We start from the raw sequence: 26,295 nt of genomic DNA, 5'->3' as shown, positions 1-26,295 counted from the left end.
AGACACAGGTGATGTGCAGGGTTTACTAAACTTTGTAGTATGGTGTCCCCTGACCATGACTTCATATTCAATAACAGGGTTAGTGTGATATCCATCGTGTTCAGTGCAATATAAAGAGTATACATTAACAGGAAGGAACACACATCCTGTGAGTGACACAGTCCTACTGTGGGGGTGATAATTGTTTATTCTCTCTTAAAACTGCTTATATGTTACCAGAATAAATTTAGAAATAAAAATAAAACCTAAGTAAGATCTTTAATTAAATGAAAGCTGGTCTAGTCATTTGGAAACCACAGAAACTTTTTTAGGGCAAATACACCTCGTAGGCTGACGGAAGCGTGGGTGTGCTAGACCCTGTGTGACACCTTGTGACATCATTCCCTCTCTCCGGAGTGCTGATTGGCTGCCTGTTGTCTGAAGCAGAGTTTAAATTCCAGGAGTGTTAAATGGGTTTTCAAATACTGAAGACAAGATTAGGTGCTACCGCTTATGAATCTGCGTTACTTTAAGGATAGATTTGCAGGAGCTGGCAGAGTTTCTGCTGAACTAGACACCCTGCAGAGGTAAGACCACTGAATTTATCTGGGTTATTTATTAGGCCTGAATGTGTTTTATGTGAAAAAAAAAGAAACAGAGCCAGTGTTTCTGATAGAGACTTGTCAGTGTTTTGTTTTTAACTAAATAGCACACAGGTTCATGCAGCCATGGTAAAGAAAAAGACAAGAATATGCATTAGCTAGGCAGTGATTACCACATATACATAACATTTTTCTGGATTTAATATTTTTTTTTAATAATAAAGGCTGCACAGACAAATGATTTTAATGTATTGCAGTAGCAATCCACACTTGGAATTAATACAATTAAGTGGATATTTTTCCATGTTTTTTTCATTTTTTGATAGAAATATAGGTGCATGTGTAACATTGTCTTTTTTTTTTTTGTTTTTTTGTTAGAGCTCTAATGTTTTCCTTTAACACTGTTTCCTAAATGGATTAATACTGGATATCACTCAATATTGTGACACTAAACATAGCCTTGAAATAGAAATCCAGGTCATTGAAGATAGATAAGCCTGGTAATTAAACTGAACTTCATTTTGCCAATATCATACTGAAGGAAATAATGACAAAAAGAAAAATGTAGCAGGATAGGAAAATACATTAAAAAAAAACACCCAGCATAAGTTCCAGATACTGGGCTTCAGGCTACTGTTTGTTTTCAAGTCCTAAAAATTGGGGGCATTCAAATTTTACAAAAACGGAGTTTACAAGTTCAAATACTATTATTTTAAATTGTTTTTGCTTGGGTTTGGTTCACATCGCCACAATTAGTGGAAAGCATATAGACATATATTGTTCCAGTATGTGTATTGAAGTTCAGGAAATAAAAAAGAAAAACTGGAAAATAAATAAAATCCATGAATTATCTGCCTGAACTAGCACAATCTCCATGTAAGCTGCTAAACTTATGGGGCTGAAGCACATCCATATCTATTCATTTATTTTACTGGAACAGGGCCAGTCAGATAGCCTTCTGGCAGGGATATATGTTGTCATGCAGGAGATCAGGGTTCGATCCTTGGGCCCTCACTTCTTATCCTCCGGCAGTCAGGGATGGGAACGATGCGGAGGCAGCATTCTCAGTGCCCAGAAAGTGAGGGTTCTGGGTTGTTGCTCTATAGTGACACCTACTGGCCAGCAGAAAAGTGCACTTGTTCCAGGATCCAAATTAAGTTGCATCTTTTCTCTTTGAAAATTGCTAAAGGTGTACAGATACAAAAGCACCTGTGTACTTTGCTGCAGTATAGCTTAGGGGAAATTGCCGCCAGAGCCCTTGAAAAAAGGGACAGTTTCAGTGGAATTAATTTTCCCCTAATTCATAAAATTCAGTTGAAACCCCAAATTGTTCTCTCATAAGTATCAACAATTACCTTCATATTTAAACAGAAACTGATATATGAATGTTGAAGTATAGTCTGAAATGACTCCTATTGCTGAAGAATTTTGCTGCTACACTAGAACCAACAAATAGGTTAAATACTTTTATTGTGACTCAACAAAATGTTTTCTCGTTACTGGAAAGTTCCATTGTTTCAGAATTTTCCCAAACTGGATTTGCTGTTGAGTTGTCATTAATCAGTTTCAGTGCGAATGTTTTGCAGGCTGACTTTGTGTAACACCCAGTGTTTATATAGCACTGTTTGTCTCAAACCTGTAATAATCCTGATCCTCAGAAGTTTTTTTTTAAATAACATTTGAAAGGGATTTAGGATAGTAGTGTATAATTTGTGACTTAAAAGAGTAAAGCAGACCAGTAAAGCATTTCCAGTTGCTGAGGCTGTGGGCCTGATTTAAGATCAGGTAAAAGTAGGACAAAAAAAAAGAAACAGAAAACATGTCAGCAATTTTGAAATAGTGCTACTTTGGCCTGAGAATGTAATTTCCTGTCACTTCTAGAAGGGAGAGGAAAATTCCACAGGAGATAAAAACTATGCAAGTAAAATCTTGTTCATGCTCACTGTGGAACATTTGCCCCCAAAGTGCCCATTTTGAGAACCAGACCAACGTGTCATGGTAGTATTTTTGCAAAAGTTGTACTTTCACAAATTTTTCTAGGGATTATTTTGCAAAAAATAAAACATTGGCAAAAGATGCATTATTGCAAACTAAGGGGGTCATTTATCAAAGTGCTATATGGTGTTTTCGCATGCAAAAAATGCCTTTAATGCATGTGAAAGCACCATAATGTTTGGTGTGATGCAAATGAGAGGATATTGGGGTGAGAATTTTGGCTAAGTGGGCTGGGCTCACAGTTTTGTGAAGCTGTATTGCATGGCTTTAGGGAGAGAGAGAGAGAGAGAGAGATGGAGAAACTAGCCATAAGGGTTATACACTAGATAGGTATTTATATCTTTATGGGAGGCCCACCTAATCACTCGAGGTGAGGTTTAGGTATTAGTGTAGGGGTTAGGGGCCACTTTGACATTCAAAGTGAGATGTACGAACAGAACAGTGCTCTCTTGTAAAGCTCTGATGACCTTCGGAGCGAGGAAACTCACCCAAAGATGAGATTTGTGCAATGTTCTCTCAACCTAGCTTGATGTTACCCAGGTAGAGAGTCCAAAGGCTATCAGGGAGGGCCCTGATAGCCTTTTACTATTGCATGCAATATTTAGTGCATTTTGATAAATCCAGGCCTATGTGATCAAATTGATTTGTAAACTTTGGGCACATTTTTTTTCCTACCTTTTCTCCAAAATGTATACTTGACTGATAACTATATCAGTAATGTCACATAAAAATGAAATAAAAAAGCAATATATCACCATGTATGAAGGCAGTGAACCAGACGTGTTAGTCTGGTGTAGCAAAAATGGCAAAAGGTAGATTGCACCTTATAGACTAACCAATAGAATTTCATTTTTATTTTTAGTCCACTTTTCATAATATAAATATTGAGACATGAGCTTTCAAGGGCAGGGTCCATTTCGTCAGATGCATCTGACAAAAGGAAATTTTGTTTGTGATCTGCAGTAGCTTTTTCTATCAACAAATTTACTCTGGATGAACACAATATACAGTATAGAGGTCTTGATTCCTTGTAAATCCCTCAAAATAAACCTGTAATGCACATGTCAGGTGGCTTATGACTTTTCCCTTTCACAGGCCTCACACTAGAGCAAAGATAGACAGTTCTGGTCTACCAGTGCAGTAAGTGGCTCAGGCTATCAGGATATATACAAAGAGGCAAATATTCAAAGGCATTTAGCCAGATAACTTGTGAGTTATCGAGCTAAGTGCCTACTTTTGAATATTAAAGGAACTTAACCAGTGAAATTTTAACTGAATAAATCATTATCCAGCTATAACTTAGCCAGATAAAAGAAAGGCATCTGGGGTGTTCCGTGGCAGAGCGAAGTTATCCGGCTACCTTAGCTGATTTTCAGCTCTATTTTGCTGACTTAGCGCCTGATTCATCAAGGTCTTTTCCCATAGACATAGAATGGAAGAAAAGCAATAATGAATCACGCCAGATAATGTTAGGACTGTCTCAGAGCCTGGAAAGATAACTTAAGGCTTAACCAACTCTAGTCACAAGAATATAGCTGTTAAGTGTGGGCAGACTAAAAAAACACATTCCAGCCCATTGACATTTTCCTCCCTACTACCACCACCCTCTGAACCTCCCCCCCCCCCAAAGAAAAAGTGTCAGACTGAAAAGGCCCGAGGAGGCGAGGCAGTAATCCCCCATCTCTTTGGTTCAAATGCTTAAATTTGGAAGCAGATCTCCACCCCTACCCCTCCAAGTCAGCCCTATCCTACCTCTTTGTCCATCATCCCAAAATAGCAAAGGCCCGTGCTCTAGCGGTGCTGCTGCTTTTGACGCAGTGTCTGGTGTTGCTGGCACCAGTGGCCTTTGCTATTTCAGGGTGATGGATAAAGGGGTGGGGGTGGGGTTGGCTTGAGTGGGTGGGAAGGGGACCCCCTACCAAGTTAAAAAATTTGAATCGCTTTGGGGGGAGGGGTTAGCCTGATACATTTCACATTCATGTCAGGTAGCTTGGCTGTGGGGCGTGGGCCCACCAGCTCAATTTATAAATCCACTTCGGGGAGTTAGGGGGGGGCCATGGACAATGGGCCAGAGCGGGGGAGGGTCTGTTGTTGGTGCTTATGTGGTTATATTCTTTGAATATAGCCGCATGAATTTACAGTTATCTAGCTACCTTTAGCCGGGTAACTTTAAATCTAACCAACAATATTCAAAGATAGCTAGTCAGTTTTAAAGTTATCCAGCTAAAGGTAGCCAGATAACTTTATTTGGGGATATTTTGCAGGATGTTTATCCTGCTGAATATTCTGGATAACTGATGCAGCTAACGTTAGCCGGATAAGTTGGCTATTTTAGGGTTCTTTGAATACTGGGCTCAATGAATATGCACGAGATGTATTTGCATGCAGTAAAGGTAATGAATGCAAATGAATCTCCACACTATTCAGTGTGGATATCTTGAAAATCTGATCAGCTTGTAGCCCAGCCCTTGAGGCCCAGAGTTGTCGATCCTTGCTCAAGAAGGTCCGTGTTAATGCTACTGCAGTAATTCATTTCATTTATGCTACTACAGGTCTTAACATGCATTAAAGCAATAGTAACACATGCTAAAAGCAGTAACATGCTTTAGAAAATTTGATTTGAGCATTAATGGAGTCTAAGCTTGGATTCACTAATGCCGCAAGGCATAGTGAATCCCGGCGGTAACGAGGGGGGCGGTCCTGCGTTAGCCGGCAGCCATCGCACCTCCATGGTGCGATGGCTGCCGGCGTCGCGCCAAATAACTACACCCTAAAAGGTTAGTTATTCGGCGCAAAATAGGCAGCGATACGGAAGCTTACCGTTTCGCTGTCCGCGCTGCGCTCGCAGTCGGCCCCCGTGCCGCCCTGACTCCTCCTCTTCTGGGGCCGACTCCGCCCCGATGTTGCTTTCGCATGCGTGCGATAGCTTTAGAAAATAACCCCCTAAATGCAGCTTCCTGTGGAAATGCAAATTAACTGATTATCATGCAAAATCATGCTAATGAGCTCATTGGCATGTTAACACTGCTTGCACATGCCATGTTAATGCTGCCAATTAGTGAAAGTAAACTACAGATGAAGAACTAAGGTTAACTTTCTTGGGCAGAGCATCTCACAGTAATATATGGGCCAATGCTCGTCTCACTCATTCCATCCCGCCGGAGACTCAGTTCACCCAGCACCATGTTAGTTACCTGGGGATTGCTTCTGTCCCTTTAAAGACCCAGGGACACCTGATAATATAGGAGGTGTCTTAATGGCGGCCCCCCCAGAGGAGGGGTTTGTGCATGATGGGTGGATGTGCAGTTTTAAAGTGGAGATAGAGTTTACACATTTATACTTTTGGGAGATGCTGGTGGATGAACACATAGAGTGGAGCTGTTTTGGAAGATGGATTATTGGTGGGGTGGGGTGCAAGTGCTGAGAGCAAGGGCAGGGGCAGATATGTTCTGTAAGTCAAAGCTTCAGGCCCCTTTAAAGGATGGGAGGTCAGGACTATGCATGCTGATGGGCAGAAATGTATCGATATTACTGCTGCTGATAAAGTCCATGTATTACTGACCACAGGAGCAATTTCCTTCCTACCACAGTATTTACTAAACTGCAGTTCAGTGAAAACCATGGAAACTAACCTGCATTAAAACCAGGTATTGACATGTGCTTTCAAATATGGTTTAGTAAACAGGCCCCTAGGTTTCCCATACTAATAGGTTTTAACATTGCACAGTGTTATGACTTATGAAAGTAGATTATGAAAGCATCATTTCATTCACTGTATTTTACACCGTCTTCAAATTTAGAATATATTACAGCTGCTAACTAGCCATAAAAAGGACATATGTCCTCCACATTGGATCATATGGTAATGCACTCTCTGTATTTTGCTTGTAGACATCACAATCAGCTACAGTATGAAGGCTGCACTCATGTTCATATGTCTCTGTGGTTTAGCTTTCACTCTACCGGTGAGTATTTTACTTCTATACCACTTTATCAACTGAACTATTCAAACTGAGACATTGTACCATGGAATGAAGGTCTGCGCTGGCCAGTTCAGTTCTGCTGACATTTGTCATGTGCTTTTATTTGATTAGGTATACAAACATCAAAATTCACGATCTGAAAACTCAGAAGAACATATGGTAAGCAAAACGTACTGCATACTTTACTGAATGCACCATGATGTGGAGTTTAACAGAGATAGCTTTATCCTCTCTGCATATAATCCAGTAGTGAGGACTGTTACGAAGCCATTCAAGCGGTGTTATCCTTACAGTGCATCATTTTAAAACTCACACAGTCATTAAGGTCCTGTAAAAACTGTAAAAAAAATACTTGCAAAAGACCTGGGAGAACTTTATTTAGTGTGTGCAATGAAGTTAGCTGTGCACTAAATTAATGGCTCATGCAAAGAATCCCACAATTTCAACCACTAGACAAAATACACTTTTTCTAATACATCTGCAGATATGTCACAGATTATTTAATCTGAACATATCTGAAACAGTGCAAATTTTGCCTAAGGCATAAACTAAACTATAAATTGTTTCTAGAAAAAAAGCAATTATGCTACAAAATATACCAATAGTACTGCAGGACTCTTGCCCAATGCTTAAAACAAGATGTGTGAACCTTTTATGATGTCTAGTTTCTTTCTTCGGTCCAGAAATCTTACTGTTCAGCTGTCAAAGTTTTCAAAATGCCTGCGGCCAACCCAAAGGCAAGAGAATTTTAAAAATGCTTAGTGTTCCAGCACAGTGTGTTCCAGCTTCCCTGATATTTCTACTGAGCTGAACTGGCCTGTTCCCCAGTAGGACAGAAGGAAGAAAAAACAGCAGAGTCACGTGAAAAGTGAACCTGGAGTGACTCGGCACTCCACAGTCTAAAGTAGAAACGTGAATGAAATTGGACGAATGGGGAGAATATATTTACAAGTAAAATTTTAAAAGGCGTGTGCGTGTGCACCCATAAATGTGCAGCATTGAGCACATGAGCAAAAATATGCTTGATTTTCTATTGTGCATGCAAGTACACGTGGACCATTTTAAACATCTCTACCATGCATATGCGTTGAAGCATTTACGCACAAGTGACTGGAAAGAGAGAGAGAGAGAATCTTTCACTCTATGTATCTCTCACTGTAAGGGGCACTTTCAAATCAGGGTGGGTTTTGTTGGGGAGGCAGTATTACATTAGTCTGCCTGGAGCGCAAGGGTCTGTAGGCCCTTGTAACACTGCTGCCCATCCTGAGCTGAAAGTGCCCCTCTTACAGTGGGAGATATATAGAGTGTCAGATTCTGTCTCTCTCTCTCTCTCTCCCCCTCTTCCCCGGCCCAAATTCTCCAGACTTGCGCCTCATCAGAACCAGTGGTAAAGTTACCTGCATAATTTGGCACGTGTTGCCATGGTCAGGCTTGCAAAATTCAGGGGTGATGCACGTACGTTTTGGCCCCACCCTGGAACGCCCATTCCCACTCCCTTTTCTGCCTCCATATTCCTGAAGCGCTCACTGGTATGTACCACGTGTACTTCCCGGCTTCTTAAAATTTGCGTTGCTTGCGCGCAGCCCACATATGCGTGTATGGGGTCATTTTTGCGCGAGCAACGGTTTTAAAATCTACCTGTGTGGAGGGAGATAGACATAATTCACAGACATGCTGAGCTCTATGTTACTTTTTTTTTTTTAGTTGATTATCAGTTTTACTTACAAGTCAACCATATTGTATTAATCTCATAGGGCCGGATTTTAAAAGGGTTACGCCCATAAGGTACACGCGTAACCCTTTTTTAAAAAAAAACCTGCGCGCAAGCTCCAGGACGTGCGTAAGTCCCAGGGCTTGCAAAAAGGGGCGGTCGGGGCGTGGCCAGGGGCGTGATGTTGAATTGGGGGCATGTTCGGGGGCATGTGGGCAGTCCGGGGGCGTGGCTGAGTGCCCTGACACAGCAGTCTGTGTCAGGCTGCCGCGCCGGCAGATAGCCGGCACGCGTAAATTACTACTGCCCGGAGGCAGTAGTAACTTTTCGGATAAAGATAGGGGGGGGGGTCTAGATAGGGCTGGGGGGTGGGTTAGGTAGGGGAAGGGAGGGGAAGGTGCAGGGGGCTGGAACAGGTAGCGCGCGCAGGACTTGGTGCGCGCAAGTTGCACAAATGTGCACCCCCTTGCGCGCGCCGACCCCGAATTTTATAAGATACGCGCGGCTATGCGCGTATCTTATAAAATCCAGCGTACTTTTGTTTGCGCCTGATGCGCGAACAAACGTTCGCGCGCATGCTCTCTTTTAAAATGTACCCCATAATGTTTTGCATTATCTATAGTAGCACAATGATCTTTAGTGATTTTTGATTTTTAAATATATTTTTCAAAAAATCCCTCCCTTCCATCCTCTCAGTGTTCTTAATATACATTTGTATTCATTGTTAGATAATGCTTCCCCACAAAATATCTTCTAAGTAGATGAAATAAACAAATCAATGATTATTCCACATATATCACAGTTCACAGCAGATTACATTAAAAACATTCACAATATAAAATACATAAAGCATTTTACATTGGTCCTACCAAACACAATTACCATATAAAATCAGAACAAATAAAGCCAAATAAAAACAGATAAAACAAACAAATCCACAATCTAATAATCTTTTTTTGCCCCAAATGTTGCAGCCTCCATGGAGTCTCTCTCATACATATACAAAGCTGATTTTGCCATCTATGTGAACGCTTCCTAAAAAAAAAAAAAATAAATAAAGAATGTCTATTGCAAAGGACAACATTCTTCTAAAGACTTCCGAATAGACTGGAAAACAAGCATTGCATCCCTGCGTAGGGCTCTCAACCTTTCCATCCTATATACATTCCATATATGCATAAGTATATTGTTATAATTGTAAACCGGAGTGAAGGCTACTCTGCTCTACCTCATTATATAAAAAATGCTAAATAAATAAATAAATAAAAAAGTAAAGAGGCAATGTCTGGTGTTTGATCTCTTTCCAGAAAGCCACAATTTCACATTGCGCCATCACTATCAAATGCAAAATGAGCTTGTTCTGTTTTTGTTGGAATCTTCTGCATAGGAATCCCTAGGGCAGGGCTTCCTAAACATGACCTGGGGACCCCACAGCCAGTTGGGTTTTCAAGTTATCTACAATGAATATACATGAGATAAATTTGCATAACATAGAGACTCTCTTTACGCAAATTTACCTCTTGCATTTTCATTGTGGCTTTCCTAAAAACCGGTGGTGCGGTCCTCAAGACAAGGCTTGGGAATCCCTACCTTAGGAGGGACAACTTTAGTGTTTCATTCCATTTTTATCTTGGTAATGCCATGATGATTTTATACAATGAGTTTCCATCTACAAAACCAGGCTACTAAAAATGACATCAAATCTGTTTCAGTATTGAGGAGGTACTTCTCAAACAATCATGAGAAAGCAAACAGGGCTTTTAATAACGGAGAAGTAGGCTAGTGGTTAGCACAGTAAGCTAAGTGCTGGGGAAGCCAGGGTTCAAATCCTGCTGATGTGTCTTATGATTTTTGAGCACGTTGCTTCATCCTCTATTGTCTCAGGTACAAATTTAAAGGTGAAGTTTAAAAGCCCGAAGTGCGGAGCAATTAGGAGATGTGCGAATAAGTCGTCGGGGCTTGTAAGCACCGAGAGGATTTTAAAAGCCGGCCAGTTAGCACGTATCTCCCGCAGCGCGCACATCTAGAAAGTTTTCTAAAAGGGACGGGGTCTGGCCGGGGAACGGGTATTTCAGGGCATGATCCTGAGATGTGCGTGTAAGTATGTTTGCCACCTTGTGCGCGCTGAGGCCCCTTGCCTTGTAACTTTACTTCTGCTATAAATGTCGTGTAAGTTAAAATTTAAAGACAACTAGGCAGATTTGCGAGCCGATGCTCTTCCAGGTTTTACCAGTTCATCCCCAGTTTGCCCAGTTAAGAGATAAATCCTCCAAACTACCCTAGTTTAAAAGCCTTCACTCCCCACAGTTAGCCCTGACCCTTAAAACCCCGCAGATCTGCCTAGTTGTCTTTACATTTTAAGTTACACGACATTCATAGCAGAAGTAAAGTTGCGCGGCAGGGACCTCAGCGTGCTTTAAAATCTCCCGACTTATGTGGTAGAAGCAGGATTTGCGTGCCCATGGGCTCATGGCCAGGCTATTTTATAACTTGCACGTATATACTCGTGCATGTTATAAATTGGCCACCTCCCCTGGGCGCAGGCTGACACACGCACACACATGTGTGCCCGTACGCCAATCTGAAAGTCACCGTCCCTGTTTGTAAACCCTCTCGGGACAGGAAATACTTACTCTACCTAAATGTAACTAGCCTTGAGCTACCAATGAAAAAGTGTGAGCTAAATCCAAACACAAAAATAGTAAGAAGCAAAGAAGCACTTTTTCTTGGCTTGCCTGCTGTAGTGCTGACTGTCATAGTCTAAACACATTATATATAACCTAACATGTTGCTTTGTTAGAATTATTCCTATGTAGTCATAGTCAATGGTGTGTATCTCCTTATTTTAAAAAAAATGAATTTTTTCCAGACCATGCCTATGGAAAAATTATTTACTAAATAAATCCTTAACTAAAGGATTTATGTTTCTTTTTTTCCTAATCTGTAGTAGAAACCTTAGCGGTCTCAAAAGTTCTCATCCAATACCATCTTTGGTTTATTGGTCCAGTAAAAGGTATCACAGCCTACAGAGATTAAAGATTTTCACTAGAGATGACTCAAAATAGTATGGAGTAAATTTCAAAGGGGTTTTGAGCATAAAAGTAGCATATACATGTGTAAGTAGTATATATTCCTATATATGCTATTTTATAAATGTCACGAGTATGCGCGTATTTTCCATTTTGAGTGTATATCTTACTGGCGGGAAAAAGGATGGGCTGGGGCAGACCTACCCATGGTAGTTGCTATTTTGTAAGAGATATACGATTATACATTTCCAAACTTATTCATACACTTTACATGTTAATTGACTAGCGCAAATGAAATCAAACTCCTCTGTTGTCTGTAGTTTTTGAGTAGGATGTTTAGGTAAACTAGTAGGGTTTCAGCGTGAAGTACTAAATGGCCTATGAGAGCTGGAGATTGATTGGGTGAAATGGTGGAGGTACCAGTGAACTGGTGATTTAAAATACACAAACAAGTGTTTTTAAAATGGTATATGTGCTTGCTTTAATACCTGCCTCCACATCTAAATCTGGGTTATTAAATGTACATGATATATTTTTTACGCACCTAAAATCTACACATGTAAGTTTATGAAATAGGTAAAGTATGTGTTTTCTTCTATTGAAAATATTTGCATGTACTGAAACATACTCATAGACTTATGGAGCAGAACTACACAGTTTAAAAAAATACTGGCAGAAATATCCATGCTTCCACTAATGTGAGTAAATGCGGTACCACTCGTATAGGTTTGAAAGTTAGGCTCCCTGATTCCAGATTGCAATCTAAGCCTCTGCCAAAAATATTGGGACTTGGGTTACTAGAAAGGAGGGCTTTCTTGATTATGATCTCAGATCAGAAAGAAATGACCTGTGAAAAATTTAAAATCCTAATACAATTATGGACTTCGTTAATTGCACAGAAATGTTCTGCTTTCTAGTGTCAATTAATTCTGAGTAACATAACTCCCTTTGAGATCTATGTACTAAAGCATGGATCATTATTGTACATAGGAGGATAATTTTCAAAGAACTGTGCATAGCCCCATATATGCGTGAATATGGCATGCAGAGATATAAAACAATATTTTGTAACCTGCGCATTTGAGGTACACAGATATTATAAAACACATGTATGTCTTTCCCCAAATATATTCATATATGTTTACTTACGCACTAATACCTGCAATGCATTGAAAACATGTAACTGATCCACCTATTTTCAAAACGTGCACGAAAGGGTAGATTTTAAAATGTGCGCGCGGCTCCTGGTGCATGCACACGGATGCGACAATTTTATAATATGCGCGTGTTGCCGTGCGCATGTTATAAAATATGATATCCGCGTGCACATGCGCCAGTTTTTTATATCGGCGCACTCATGTGCAGGCGGGTGGCTACTTGCGCATGCAAGGGGGGGATTTTAGTAAAAAAAAACGTGCAGCAATGCAATCGGACCTACCCCAGTTCCTTCCTAGTCTGCTCCAATTAAGGAGCGGACTGGGAGGAAACTTTCCTATCCCCCTACATATTCTTCCTCCCTTTTCCCCTCTCCTCCCCGACCCCTAAACCTACCCTAACTAACTTGTTTTTTATTATTGTTGAACTTACCTGCTCCTTTGAGCAGTAGTAAGTTCTGCGTGCTGGCCGGCTGCCGGCACGTGCTTCCCCAGGATAGGGCCTAATGACCGCTGTCCCGGCCAGCCTCGCCCCGCCACTTTTACCTAGCCCAGCACTTCCGCGCGTATCAGGAGATATGTGCGTGGCCGGGCCATTTTTAAAATGCGTTCAACACGCACACGGCCCTGCCAAGCATGTATCCCCGGTTTTTGTGCCCCGGGCTTTTAAATTTTGGCCTTTATATTATATACTTGACTTACTTAAACCCTGATTTACATGCACAAGTCAGTATATTTGAAAACATACACATGTAATTGAAATCACAAGTCTGCTGATATCTCCACCAGTTTAGTCAGTCCTTCCCAGGTCATCAAGACCCTCCGAGTTCTTCACCATGAACTATCCCCAGTTCACCCAGACTTCCCAAACAACCAGTATTAGACAATAGATGAGTCAGTATTAAGCAGGTAATTTTCAAAGGAATTACACATGTAAATGAACATACTGTCATAGCAATTTTCAAAAGCCATTTACTGGAGTAAGGTGCACTTTTGCGGGTAAATCCTATGGACAATTCAAAAGCCTATATTGCAACAATTTTCAAAAGCCCACTTACATGGGTAAAGTTCATTTACTCGAGCAAAATCCAGTTTTACGCATGTAAATGCTTTTTAAAACCAGGCCCTAATTGTGCAAGATAATTAGTATATGTAAAATTAAGTGAATGAGTTGCTAAATATAAGGTGAAGTTTAAAAGCTGCCCGGTTATGCACATAAATGCCACTGCGCGCACATCTCTGAACTTCTCAAATAGGGCAGGGTGTGGGCTGGGCATGGGTGTTTTGGGAATTTAGCAAGAAATTTGCATGTAAAAATTATGCGATCTGAAACACGCCAATGGCCCCTGTCACGTAACTTTACTTCTGCTATGGATGGTGTGTAAGTAAAAAAAACAAACCAAAACTAATGAGCCATTTCGGAGGGTTGCAAAGAGTCTGGGGTAACTATGAGGTGTACAAGCTATCAAACCAGGTGGGTCTGGAGGACCTAGCTGTTAACTGGGCGATCTGGGGAGGAACTGGTAAAACAGGCAATGGCGTCAGCAGTAGAAGCAGCTTTTGTGCGCACAGGCGCACGTCCACTTAAAATTTGGTGTAGTTGTGAGTGCAGCCAGGCTATTTTATAACATGCGTGCATATACTTGTGCATGTTATAAAATAGCCGCATCCCTGAGCATGGGCTGATGAACACGCATACGTGTGCCCACGCACCGGTTTTATAATTTAGCTTTCTATGCACATAAATCTCTTTTAATAGCAACTTATGCACTTTCCTCTTAGCTAAGCTCTGGAATGCCCCTAGACCACCTGTTTTTTGTGCGTGTAAATGTGTGCGCAAAACTCAAAATAAATGAGTATTTTTTATGTTTATCAACTAGTATGTATTTATGCGCATATATGCTAATTTTACACATGTAACACCTTTTAAACTTCACCCCAATTATCTTGCATTAATGAATGGCCTGTGTTCACAGCATGCAAATCATTTATGTGTTAATTTCTTGCATTAAATTTAAGGCCTTAATGCTGATATTAATGCAAAACTTTGTAACTACACCTCCCCGAGGTATAGTTAATTTATAGTAAATGGATCACCATCATTTTTCACATGTTTTAATGCATATTATTTAACTATGTGCTCATAGGTAATGAATTGATTTGCATACAGACCATTATCTATTTTGCATAGTTCTTGCATTGATGTTCTCAATAGCTAAATAGCCCATATTAAAAATGCCTGTAATGTGCATAATATATATAATTCAAATGAACGGTGCTTTTAACATGCATAAATACTATTGTGAACATCGGCGCAGTTTAGTACATCAGCCACTTTGTTTTTTACACCTCCAAAACCATCCAGGTCTTCCACAGCTATGCATTCTTTGACTTGTAGTCCACTTTCATTCAGGTTTTACATTTTTAAATTGCACTTTCATTGTCCTACACCACTATGCCCTGACGACATAGCCCTGAAAACACATTGGGGCAGATTTTAAAAGCCCTACGCGCGTAAATCCAGCTAACTCCTGCCCACCCTGAAACACATTCTGCCTGCCTCCGGACCATCCCCGAATTATGTGGCTAACTTCTAGCCACATAACTCAATATGCATATGGCTTCAAATATCACTGCCTTGCCATCGAGCTGGATAACATTACAATTACCCGTCTAAATGGCTTCTGGATATTGGCCTTTTTATGTCTGTGGGCGTCTGACTTACAGTGTAGCTACCAAACCTTATAGATTACTGTGAGAATCTACAGATAGCCCAGGACTGGTAGTCAGGAACCTTTGGGTGCCTGCCCAATGTGATTGTTAGCTTTTAAACAGCATTTGTTCTATATTACTGCATTTGCATTATCTAATGCAATTAAACTGTAGAATGCATTTATTTTCTCCTTTTCATATTTCTGCAGGTAAGCAGTGAATCACCAGAAGACAGTCCAGAAGAACAGGTAGTTACAGACTACTTTCCTTTTTCGCTTTCTTAATTTGTTTTCAGTAAAACCTGTGTACATTTAAATGATATAAAGTTCTAATTGTAATGTCTAACCATGGTTACAAAAGATATATTTCAAAGAAGTTCCTGCAATTCTGTGTCTGTAGTAAAGCACTTTTTAAAAATAGGGTCCACTGTGATTAAATCTTCTATCAAAAATATAAGAGCAGGCAAAATGGGCAACTATGGGCAACACTGATTCCTGCCTCACTTTCCCATACTACTTTATACAAAGCATATACTTGATATGTGCTTTTGTTCCTCAGTGATCTGCATTTTACACAATATTTAAAGTGCAGTCCTCGCATGACGTCACCTCAAATAAGATTGAAATTCAAACAGTCCTGAATAAAGTACGGTAGTTTTGTTGCCATGTTGATCCGCTTGGTCAACAGGACTGAATAAAATTTTCTGTGGATCTGAGGATGAATGTTGCTGTGAGCACAGGATGATAAGAACATTGATACATATTCGATGGACTCGTATTAAGACAGAATGTTTTTGGAAAATCATTCAAAACTTATTATGGATATTGCTAAAGTGAAACTTCTCTGGGAGACCAAAACATATCTGATAGGGCTACCGGAATAGGATATTATCTGTTGGAGGGATAAATTAATAATACAATTGCTGGTAGGGGCCAAATGTGACTTTGCAGCTAACTGGAAAATAAAAGAGCATGCTGGGGGTATAGACTTAGGGGTGGATTTTAAATGCCCTACGTGCGCAAATCCGGCCAGATTTACGTGCGCCGGCGTGCCTATTTTGCATAGGCCGCCGGCGCACACAGAGCCCCAGGACGCGCGAAAGTCCCGGGGCTTCGTAAAAGGGGCGGGAAGGGGGCGTGTCGGGGGCGTTCCCGAAATGATGCAGCGTTTCGGGGTGTGGCGCCGGCCCGGGGGCGTGGTCGAGGCTTCCGGACCAGCCCCCGGGTTGGGTGATGGCGCGCCAGCAGCCCGCTGGCGCGTGCAGATTTACATCTGCTTTTAGCAGGTGTAAATCTGCCAACAAAGGTAAGGGGGGGTTTAGATAGGGCCGGGGGGGTGGGTTAGGTAGGGGAAGGGAGGGAAAGGTGGGGGGAGGGTGAAGGAAAGTTCCCTCCAAGGCCGCTCCAAAATTGGAGCGGCCTTGGAGGGAAGCACGGCTAAGCGCGTATCTTATAAAATCCAGCGTACTTTTGTTCGCGCCTGGTGCGCGAACAAAAGTACATGCTCGCGCAAAATTTTAAAATCTACCCCTTAGTTAATGAAAGTATGGGTCATACACCTAATGGGAAGGTTAAGAGTGATACAGTACAACAGCCTTGATTGAGTCTATCTAGATCATTTTTTAACCTATTTCAATAAGGAAAATCTTAAAATTCTAGCTTTAAGGTTGATATACTAAAATGAGAAAAATTTAGCAAAATCTGTCAAATAGCAAATAGCGTGCATTATTTGCAATTGTAGGCATTATTTTCCTTTTTAGCATATGGAGCAAACGTTTTGCAAAAATGTTGGATTTGCAAATAGTAAAATCTTTTGTGCATACCTTTAGATGATAACTTTCAAACGGGTGTGCTGGTATGTATATATATATATATATATATATATATACATACCTGTGTATGTCGGCGCAAACCCAAATCCATGGCAATTTTATAACATGAGCATACATACACGTGAATGTTATAAAATAGTATGTGCGCATACATGTGCGCCTAATTTTAAGCTTGTGCGCACCCAGCAGTGTAAGTCGGCTTAAGGACGCATATCCGTCAATGATTAGTTTCACCAGTTCGTACACCAATTAGCCCAATGTTCGGCTAGGTCCTCCAAACCCATTTGATTCATTAGCCTGCAGCCCATCCCCCTCAAATACTTCCAAAAACGTACACCTCATCCATAGCATATAAAAAAGTTTGTGGCACTGGACCTGGGCACATGTCCAGGAGCATTGGTACAGGCATGCACATCTCTTGGCCCCATCCCAAAATGCCCATTCCCCACCCAAAATCTCCTTTCAGGCTTCAAAAATGTCACTTAGTTAATATGCAAAGTAGCTAATTATCTGAACACATATTAAAAGTATGCCCAAAATTGGCTTCCCAAGGCTGATTTTGCAAAAGGTTTTATGAAGCTTTCTATTGAAAAAGTATGCATGATATTTTTCTCCTCACCTGCACAAAAAATGTGAACAAAAACATGCTCTTTAGTTTATAAGCTGCTCAGTGATGTAAGACCTTGGAACTTATATATTTATTTTATTTGTGTATGCTATTCCACAACTTTCCAATAAATTGTCCAATGTTGATCACAAAATAACATTCATTGAATATGCTTTTTAAAAGAAATAACATATATTGCTTGTGCCCTAAAGTGCATGTTTTTGCATGCACTATCTAGTTTTCCATGTCATATTTTTCTGCCCGTGAAAATGAGACTAATAGATATATACTGTGCATCCTTTTTCTACAGGAAATTGAGCAAAAACTTTAACCATACCTCAAGGAGCTGTAATTATTATGTTGTTTTGCCATTTTTTTGAGAGAAGTCGACATTGTGAAATTTTTCTCACTTTAGTACATTGGCCAGCATATTTGAAATTTTGCCTCCCTGGAGAAGTTCAGGAAAGGATAAACTGCATGGCTAGATTAGCTGGGGAGTGATGATCTCATACCATAGTTACATATGAGAGAGAGGGTGTTCTATCGGAAAAGGGGATTGTGGGGGAGGGGAAGGAAGCAGAAGGAAAATGTTGAGGTTTCCATCAGCGTAAGACTGTTTTTCACTGTTTGAAAGTATATTATGGTAATTTGTAGCTGCTTTGATCTGTATTGCTGGATGCCAATACAAACATTCCTACAAGAGTTTGTTTTGACTCGGGATAATCAAATGAAATTAAATTAAATCTAAAATACAACTGAACCAAATGATTTCGAACAAATCGAGATAAACTGAGAGAAGCTCTGAATCAAGTTAGATAAATGAATTTGTCATGGCTGAACTTTAATCTCTGTCTTAATTTGTTTCAAATTTTTTGATCCAAATCAAATGTAGATATTTAGGACTTTCATTTGTATCAAATTATTCTAATACTTTTTATTATCCTTGGATAATTTTAATCCATAAATATTTTCATGGTTCAGAACCAATGTTGATAAATTATGATTTCCAAAAAAAAAAAGGCAAGTTAGAAAAAGCAGATCAAAGTTTATATTAGTCCATGTGAGGCAAAAATCTGAAGATGTGAGCCTGAATTCAAATGAACTTGGAGGATGTTTGTACATCTATAGTTTACACTCAATAATCTAAAATAGTTTGTTTCCTAGTATTGTTTGTTTCCTAGTATTGCAGCAACATTGAAACCTAGACAAAAATGGAAGATAAAGACCACAAGGTCTTATTAAGTCTGCCCATTTTTCCTTCCTGTTGCAATACAACAGACCACAATTGATCTCCTACTTTTAAGTTCATTTCCTCACAACTAAGGATCCTCTGTGCTATTCATAGGCTTTCTTGAATTCTGACACTATTTTTACTATCACCACCTCCACTGGGATGTTGTTCTAAGAAAAAAAATATTTCATTTTATTGCTCATATCCCTTTTAAGCTTCATACCCTACCCATTGTGGGCCTCATATAATTGGAAAGCAAACTACTTATGCAATATTAGATATTGTAAATAATATGTAATATATGATATCAGTAGGCTAACGCAAGTATTTGTCACATAGAAATAGTTTGCTCTCACTCACAGTTAATTCAGAGTAAATTAAGTGAAGAATCTGTCACCAATCAAAGCATAGTTGAAGATACCGCTGATTTTGGTAATGAGAACAATAGAAATCAAAGTATTGAGAGAGATTTTCTTGGCATTATCACAAAAGATAATAGATACATCTATGCTGCTGGGGATACTAGCAGTAGCATTGAAAGTCAAGGATGTGAAATCACTCAGTAGCATGAAGAACACTGTTAAGATGATTGCTGGATTTAGAACAACGTGTGGATGGTGCCAATTTGAGACAAGTTCATCATGGAAATAAACTTAGGGGTGAATTTTCAAAACATTTATGCGTGTAAAATTAGCATATCACAGGGTAATTTTCAAAGGAAAATGTAAATGTAACATACTCTCATAGCACTTTTCAGAAGCCCATTTTCCACTATTTGCACTTAAAGGTGAATTTTAAAAGATATAAGTACACCAAAGCCAGGGGATGCATTCAGAAATCAGGCACGTGTGCGCTGCATGGACTTTAAAAATCACATGAGTATGCATGTATCTCCCTGTACATGCAGAAAAAATTCTGCACAAAAATATTTTTGCAAAAAAGGGGCAGGGCGTGGGCATCATCTGGGTTGGGAATGGGCATTCCTAGATTACTCGACGCAATCTACATGTATTTATGCTTACAAGTGCGTGCTTGAATCCTCTACTGCATAACATTACTTCTGCTATGGATTACATGTAAGTCCTGAAACAACAAGAAGTAAAGAGGTTAGCAAGGTTTTAAGAGTTGGGGTAAAAAGTGTATACGAGCAGATTTCCGACATAAATGAACATAGATATGTCGGATACGGCGAATCGCCATGCGCGCGCTTTCTCGCCGCCATTACCTGCGACTCGAGCTCGGAGCCCCGGATTACCTGAAAATGGCGGCGCCCCTGCGGTAACCATGCCAACCTGTCTGACCCTGTCCTGTGAGTCTCAGTGACTCACAGGAAAGGGTGGGACAGGTCGGCATGGATACCGGAACGCAGCGAATCTGCGTTCACCTTTTCAGAGAAGCACTGAATGCAGCGAATCGCGCTGTCATTCCGTGCTTCTCTGAGGATTTCCTGACGAGCCAGCAGCACTATAAAAGCAGCAGCAGCACGAGGACTGACGGACATTTTCAGCGATTCAGTGGGGAGGTGGGATTGGGATCGTGCTGGGTGGGCTTAGGCAGGCTGAGGCAGAGAAGATAGCAGAACCCGATTTGATAGACAACACAGAACAGAACCAGATTTGATAGACAACACAGAACAGATTCTTTGTTAGGGAAAAAAAAAAAAGAACATTCTTATTGAGTGAGTCTGTACATTTTATCCTGGGCAGTGCCAGGCAGGGCTGGCAGTACTCTGCCTCATATTGCTATTTTTAAACAGACTTAAAAGCATTCTCCTTGAGTGGTTCAGTGCTGGCTGGGCAGCAGTTCCAGGGCTGGGAGTACTCTGCCTCATATCTACTTTAGTTCTATGTGCACTGCAGTGCACACAGACAGACACATTCCGTGCATTGCCAGGCAGACAGTGAGGCAGTGGGCATTGTAAACAGAGTGAACATTGCCCTTCAGCGAGTCTGTTACATTTGCTATTTTTAAACAGACTTAAAAGCATTCTCCTTGAGTGGTTCAGTGCTGGGTGGGCACTGGGCAGCATTTCCAGGGCTGGGAGTACTCTGCCTCATATCTACTTTAGTTCTATGTGCACTGCAGTGCACACAGACAGACACATTCCGTGCATTGCCAGGCAGACAGTGAGGCAGTGGGCATTGTAAACAGAGTGAACATTGCCCTTCAGCGAGTCTGTTACATTTGCTATTTTTAAACAGACTTAAAAGCATTCTCCTTGAGTGGTTCAGTGCTGGGTGGGCACTGGGCAGCAGTTCCAGGGCTGGGAATACCCTGCCTCATATATACTTTAGTTCTATGTGCACTGCAGTGCACACAGACAGACACATTCCGTGCATTGCCAGGCAGACAGTGAGGCAGTGGGCATTGTAAACAGAGTGAACATTGCCCTTCAGCGAGTCTGTTACATTTGCTATTTTTAAACAGACTTAAAAGCATTCTCCTTGAGTGGTTCAGTGCTGGGTGGGCACTGGGCAGCAGTTCCAGGGCTGGGAGTACCCTGCCTCATATCTACTTTAGTTCTATGTGCACTGCAGTGCACACAGACAGACACATTCCGTGCATTGCCAGGCAGACAGTGAGGCAGTGGGCATTGTAAACAGAGTGAACATTGCCCTTCAGCGAGTCTGTTACATTTGCTATTTTTAAACAGACTTAAAAGCATTCTCCTTGAGTGGTTCAGTGCTGGGTGGGCAGCAGTTCCAGGGCTGGGAGTACCCTGCCTCATATCTACTGAAAGGAAGCTTGTTCTCTGTGCACTCACTGCACACACACAGACACATTCCGTGCATTGCCAGGCAGGCAGTGAGGCAGTGGGCATTGTAAACAGAGTGAACACATTCTCCTTCAGTGGTTCAGTGCTGGGTGGGCAGCAGTTCCAGTGCTGGGAGTACCCTGCCTCATATCTACTTTAGTTCTATGTGCACTGCAGTGCACACAGACAGACACATTCCGTGCATTGCCAGGCAGGCAGTGAGGCAGTGGGCATTGTAAACAGAGTGAACATTGCCCTTCAGCGAGTCTGTTACATTTGCTATTTTTAAACAGACTTAAAAGCATTCTCCTTGAGTGGTTCAGTGCTGGGTGGGCACTGGGCAGCAGTTCCAGGGCTGGGAGTACCCTGCCTCATATCTACTGAAAAGGAAGCTTGTTCTCTGTGCACTCACTGCACACACACAGACACATTCCGTGCATTGCCAGGCAGGCAGTGAGGCAGTGGGCATTGTAAACAGAGTGAACACATTCTCCTTCAGTGGTTCAGTGCTGGGTGGGCAGCAGTTCCAGTGCTGGGAGTACCCTGCCTCATATCTACTTTAGTTCTATGTGCACTGCAGTGCACACAGACAGACACATTCCGTGCATTGCCAGGCAGGCAGTGAGGCAGTGGGCATTGTAAACAGAGTGAACATTGCCCTTCAGCGAGTCTGTTACATTTGCTATTTTTAAACAGACTTAAAAGCATTCTCCTTGAGTGGTTCAGTGCTGGGTGGGCACTGGGAAGCAGTTCCAGGGCTGGGAGTACCCTGCCTCATATCTACTGAAAAGGAAGCTTGTTCTCTGTGCACTCACTGCACACACACAGACACATTCCGTGCATTGCCAGGCAGGCAGTGAGGCAGTGGGCATTGTAAACAGAGTGAACACATTCTCCTTCAGTGGTTCAGTGCTGGGTGGGCAGCAGTTCCAGTGCTGGGAGTACCCTGCCTCATATCTACTTTAGTTCTATGTGCACTGCAGTGCACACAGACAGACACATTCCGTGCATTGCCAGGCAGGCAGTGAGGCAGTGGGCATTGTAAACAGAGTGAACATTGCCCTTCAGCGAGTCTGTTACATTTGCTATTTTTAAACAGACTTAAAAGCATTCTCCTTGAGTGGTTCAGTGCTGGGTGGGCACTGGGCAGCAGTTCCAGGGCTGGGAGTACCCTGCCTCATATCTACTGAAAAGGAAGCTTGTTCTCTGTGCACTCACTGCACACACACAGACACATTCCGTGCATTGCCAGGCAGGCAGTGAGGCAGTGGGCATTGTAAACAGAGTGAACACATTCTCCTTCAGTGGTTCAGTGCTGGGTGGGCAGCAGTTCCAGTGCTGGGAGTACCCTGCCTCATATCTACTTTAGTTCTATGTGCACTGCAGTGCACACAGACAGACACATTCCGTGCATTGCCAGGCAGGCAGTGAGGCAGTGGGCATTGTAAACAGAGTGAACATTGCCCTTCAGCGAGTCTGTTACATTTGCTATTTTTAAACAGACTTAAAAGCATTCTCCTTGAGTGGTTCAGTGCTGGGTGGGCACTGGGCAGCAGTTCCAGGGCTGGGAGTACCCTGCCTCATATCTACTGAAAAGGAAGCTTGTTCTCTGTGCACTCACTGCACACACACAGACACATTCCGTGCATTGCCAGGCAGGCAGTGAGGCAGTGGGCATTGTAAACAGAGTGAACACATTCTCCTTCAGTGGTTCAGTGCTGGGTGGGCAGCAGTTCCAGTGCTGGGAGTACCCTGCCTCATATCTACTTTAGTTCTATGTGCACTGCAGTGCACACAGACAGACACATTCCGTGCATTGCCAGGCAGGCAGTGAGGCAGTGGGCATTGTAAACAGAGTGAACATTGCCCTTCAGCGAGTCTGTTACATTTGCTATTTTTAAACAGACTTAAAAGCATTGTCCTTGAGTGGTTCAGTGCTGGGTGGGCAGCAGTTCCAGGGCTGGGAGTACCCTGCCTCATATCTACTGAAAAGGAAGCTTGTTCTCTGTGCACTCACTGCACACACACAGACACATTCCGTGCATTGCCAGGCAGGCAGTGAGGCAGTGGGCATTGTAAACAGAGTGAACACATTCTCCTTCAGTGGTTCAGTGCTGGGTGGGCAGCAGTTCCAGTGCTGGGAGTACCCTGCCTCATATCTACTTTAGTTCTATGTGCACTGCAGTGCACACAGACAGACACATTCCGTGCATTGCCAGGCAGGCAGTGAGGCAGTGGGCATTGTAAACAGAGTGAACATTGCCCTTCAGCGAGTCTGTTACATTTGCTATTTTTAAACAGACTTAAAAGCATTCTCCTTGAGTGGTTCAGTGCTGGGTGGGCACTGGGCAGCAGTTCCAGGGCTGGGAGTACCCTGCCTCATATCTACTTTAGTTCTATGTGCACTGCAGTGCACACAGACAGACACATTCCGTGCATTGCCAGGCAGACAGTGAGGCAGTGGGCATTGTAAACAGAGTGAACATTGCCCTTCAGCGAGTCTGTTACATTTGCTATTTTTAAACAGACTTAACCGCATTGTCCTTGAGTGGTTCAGTGCTGGGTGGGCAGCAGTTCCAGGGCTGGGAGTACCCTGCCTCATATCTACTGAAAAGGAAGCTTGTTCTCTGTGCACTCACTGCACACACACAGACAGACACATTCCGTGCATTGCCAGGCAGGCAGTGGGCATAAACAGAGTGAAGATTGGCCTTCAGCGAGTCTGTTCAATCTGCTATTTTTAAACAGACTTAACCGCATTGTCCTTGACTTGGTCCGTTCATTTTGTTATTTTAAACAGACTGAGCATTCTTCTTGAGTGGGTCTGTTAATTTAGTTATTTTAAACTGACCGAACATTATTATTGTGGGACAGTGGGCAGTGTTACCACTAGTACTCATTGACATTAAATCCATAATGTCAGGGAAAGGGAGATGCAAGCGACTTAGTGGGAATGGCAGCGGAGGCACCGCAAAAGACACCAGCGCAACACCACCAGTACAGGTAAAAAGGCAACTGTCGCAATCAAACGTCTTTGTAGGGGATGGCAGTTCCATGGCAAAAAAAAAGAAATCAGACCATGAAACTTTGCAATCGCCAGCACCTGTTTCTGGCACTGTAGTTTTGGAGGAGAGTGAAGAGGAGGCAGAGTCTAGCCAGACAAAAGTTACACACCCAAGAGCATCCAGGGGACAGAAGTGTCCTGCAAAACTTTGCGGTGACAAGGTAGCGCTGGCACTGTTAGCTTCTGATTCAGAAGAAGAATCTTCTTGGATGGGATTCTCATCAGAAACGGAAGATGTTATACCTGAGCAATCTTCGGTAGAATTGTCAGTTAGTCCTGTTTTAGCCTCCACCTCCAGAAATCTGCGGCAGGGGAGACATTCCACTGATATCGAGGAGGAGGAAGAGCTGTCAGAAGGGAGACAGAGGGTGACTGTTGCCCCCGCTGGCATTGCTTCGCCGGGTGCAGTGGGTGCACCACCCACACCCAGTAGTACCTCAACTCCAGTGCCACCATCCACCCCCAGGGCGGGAAAGAGAGGAGGATCACAAAAGAAATCTGCGATCTGGGCACATTTTAAAGTGACAGAAGACCCGCGTTATGCTCGGTGTAATTACTGTGCCAGGGATATTAGCAGAGGCAAGCAACTGGGACATCTGTCAAATTTTGGCATGGAGTATCATGTTAAGAGGCAACACCCAACAAGATTACTGCCATCTGGGGATGGTAGCATTTTCCGTCAGGGGACCCCTTCCCCTTCCAACCAGGGTGCAGTGGTAGGAAAGCAGCAGAGTCAGCCCACGCCCTCATACCCTTCTAGCAGTCAGGCGGCAGGCCAGAAACCCACTGACATGTGGGAGAAGCGACAATGCACCATGGAGGAAATGGGGTGGAGTGCGGTAACGCTATCCCGGGGTAGGAGGCAGGCAGCCGCAAAAGTAGTAACCAGGAGCATTGGGGAAATGATTGCCCTTGATGACCAGCCCCTGCAGTTAGTTGAGAATGTGGGTTTCAAACGTTTCTTGAAGGTCGTACTTCCAAATTACAAAGTCCCCTCCAGAACCACATTTAGTAGAAAGGTCATCCCCAGCCTGTACAAGCACTGTGTCAGTCGCGTGCAAGCACTGCTAGGTAAGGCAGACGGAAGAGTGCATTTCACCTGCGATATCTGGACCGCCATGAATGCTGCACACTCTTACCTCTCTCTGACAGCACACTGGTGGGACATGGCAGAGGCAGGGGCAGCCAGCAGCTCTATTACTGAACAAGCATCAGGGTGGAGGTGGGCTTTACTGAACACCCACCTGACGGACCATGCCCATACCGCTGGCAATATTCTAGCATGCATCAGAAAGATGCTGGCGAGCTGGAAAGTACACCAGCGAGACAGTAAAACGCGGGCAGGCTTTTTTGTCACAGACAACGGTGCAAACATGGTTAAGGCAATAAGCGATGGGCGGTTTAAGAACATCCGATGTTTTGCACACACTCTGCATCTGGTAGTGAAGTCAGGTTTGGGCTTGGAGTCCAAGGACAAGGAGACTGAATACCTGCGTAGGTTAATACAGAAGTGCAGGAACATAGCAGCACACTTCCACAGAAGTGTCAGGGCGGGGCAGGTTCTCCGAGAAAATCAGACTGCTTTGGATATGCCCCAGAAGCGTCTCATTCAAGACGTTCCCACCCGGTGGAATTCCACCTT

The 26,295-nt window shown here is 42.5% G+C and overlaps 1 protein-coding gene across 1 annotated transcript in view; it reads left to right on the top strand.

The window, feature by feature from the left end:
* Positions 1-464: 464 nt before the first annotated feature.
* DMP1 (dentin matrix acidic phosphoprotein 1) overlaps positions 465-26,295 on the top strand; it is a 46,060-nt gene continuing 20,229 nt past the window's right edge. The window contains exons 1-4 of the mRNA XM_029598097.1: positions 465-566; positions 6,468-6,541; positions 6,671-6,718; positions 15,375-15,413. Of these exons, the coding sequence (XP_029453957.1) occupies positions 6,488-6,541; positions 6,671-6,718; positions 15,375-15,413 (141 nt within the window). The 5' untranslated portion in view covers positions 465-566; positions 6,468-6,487. The remainder of the gene's footprint in view (positions 567-6,467; positions 6,542-6,670; positions 6,719-15,374; positions 15,414-26,295) is intronic.

Source organism: Rhinatrema bivittatum, chromosome 1 (genome assembly GCF_901001135.1).
Source record: "Rhinatrema bivittatum chromosome 1, aRhiBiv1.1, whole genome shotgun sequence".
NCBI lineage: Eukaryota > Metazoa > Chordata > Amphibia > Gymnophiona > Rhinatrematidae > Rhinatrema > Rhinatrema bivittatum.
Note: the sequence above shows the minus strand (reverse complement) of the source record. Positions and strands in the feature narration are given on the sequence as shown.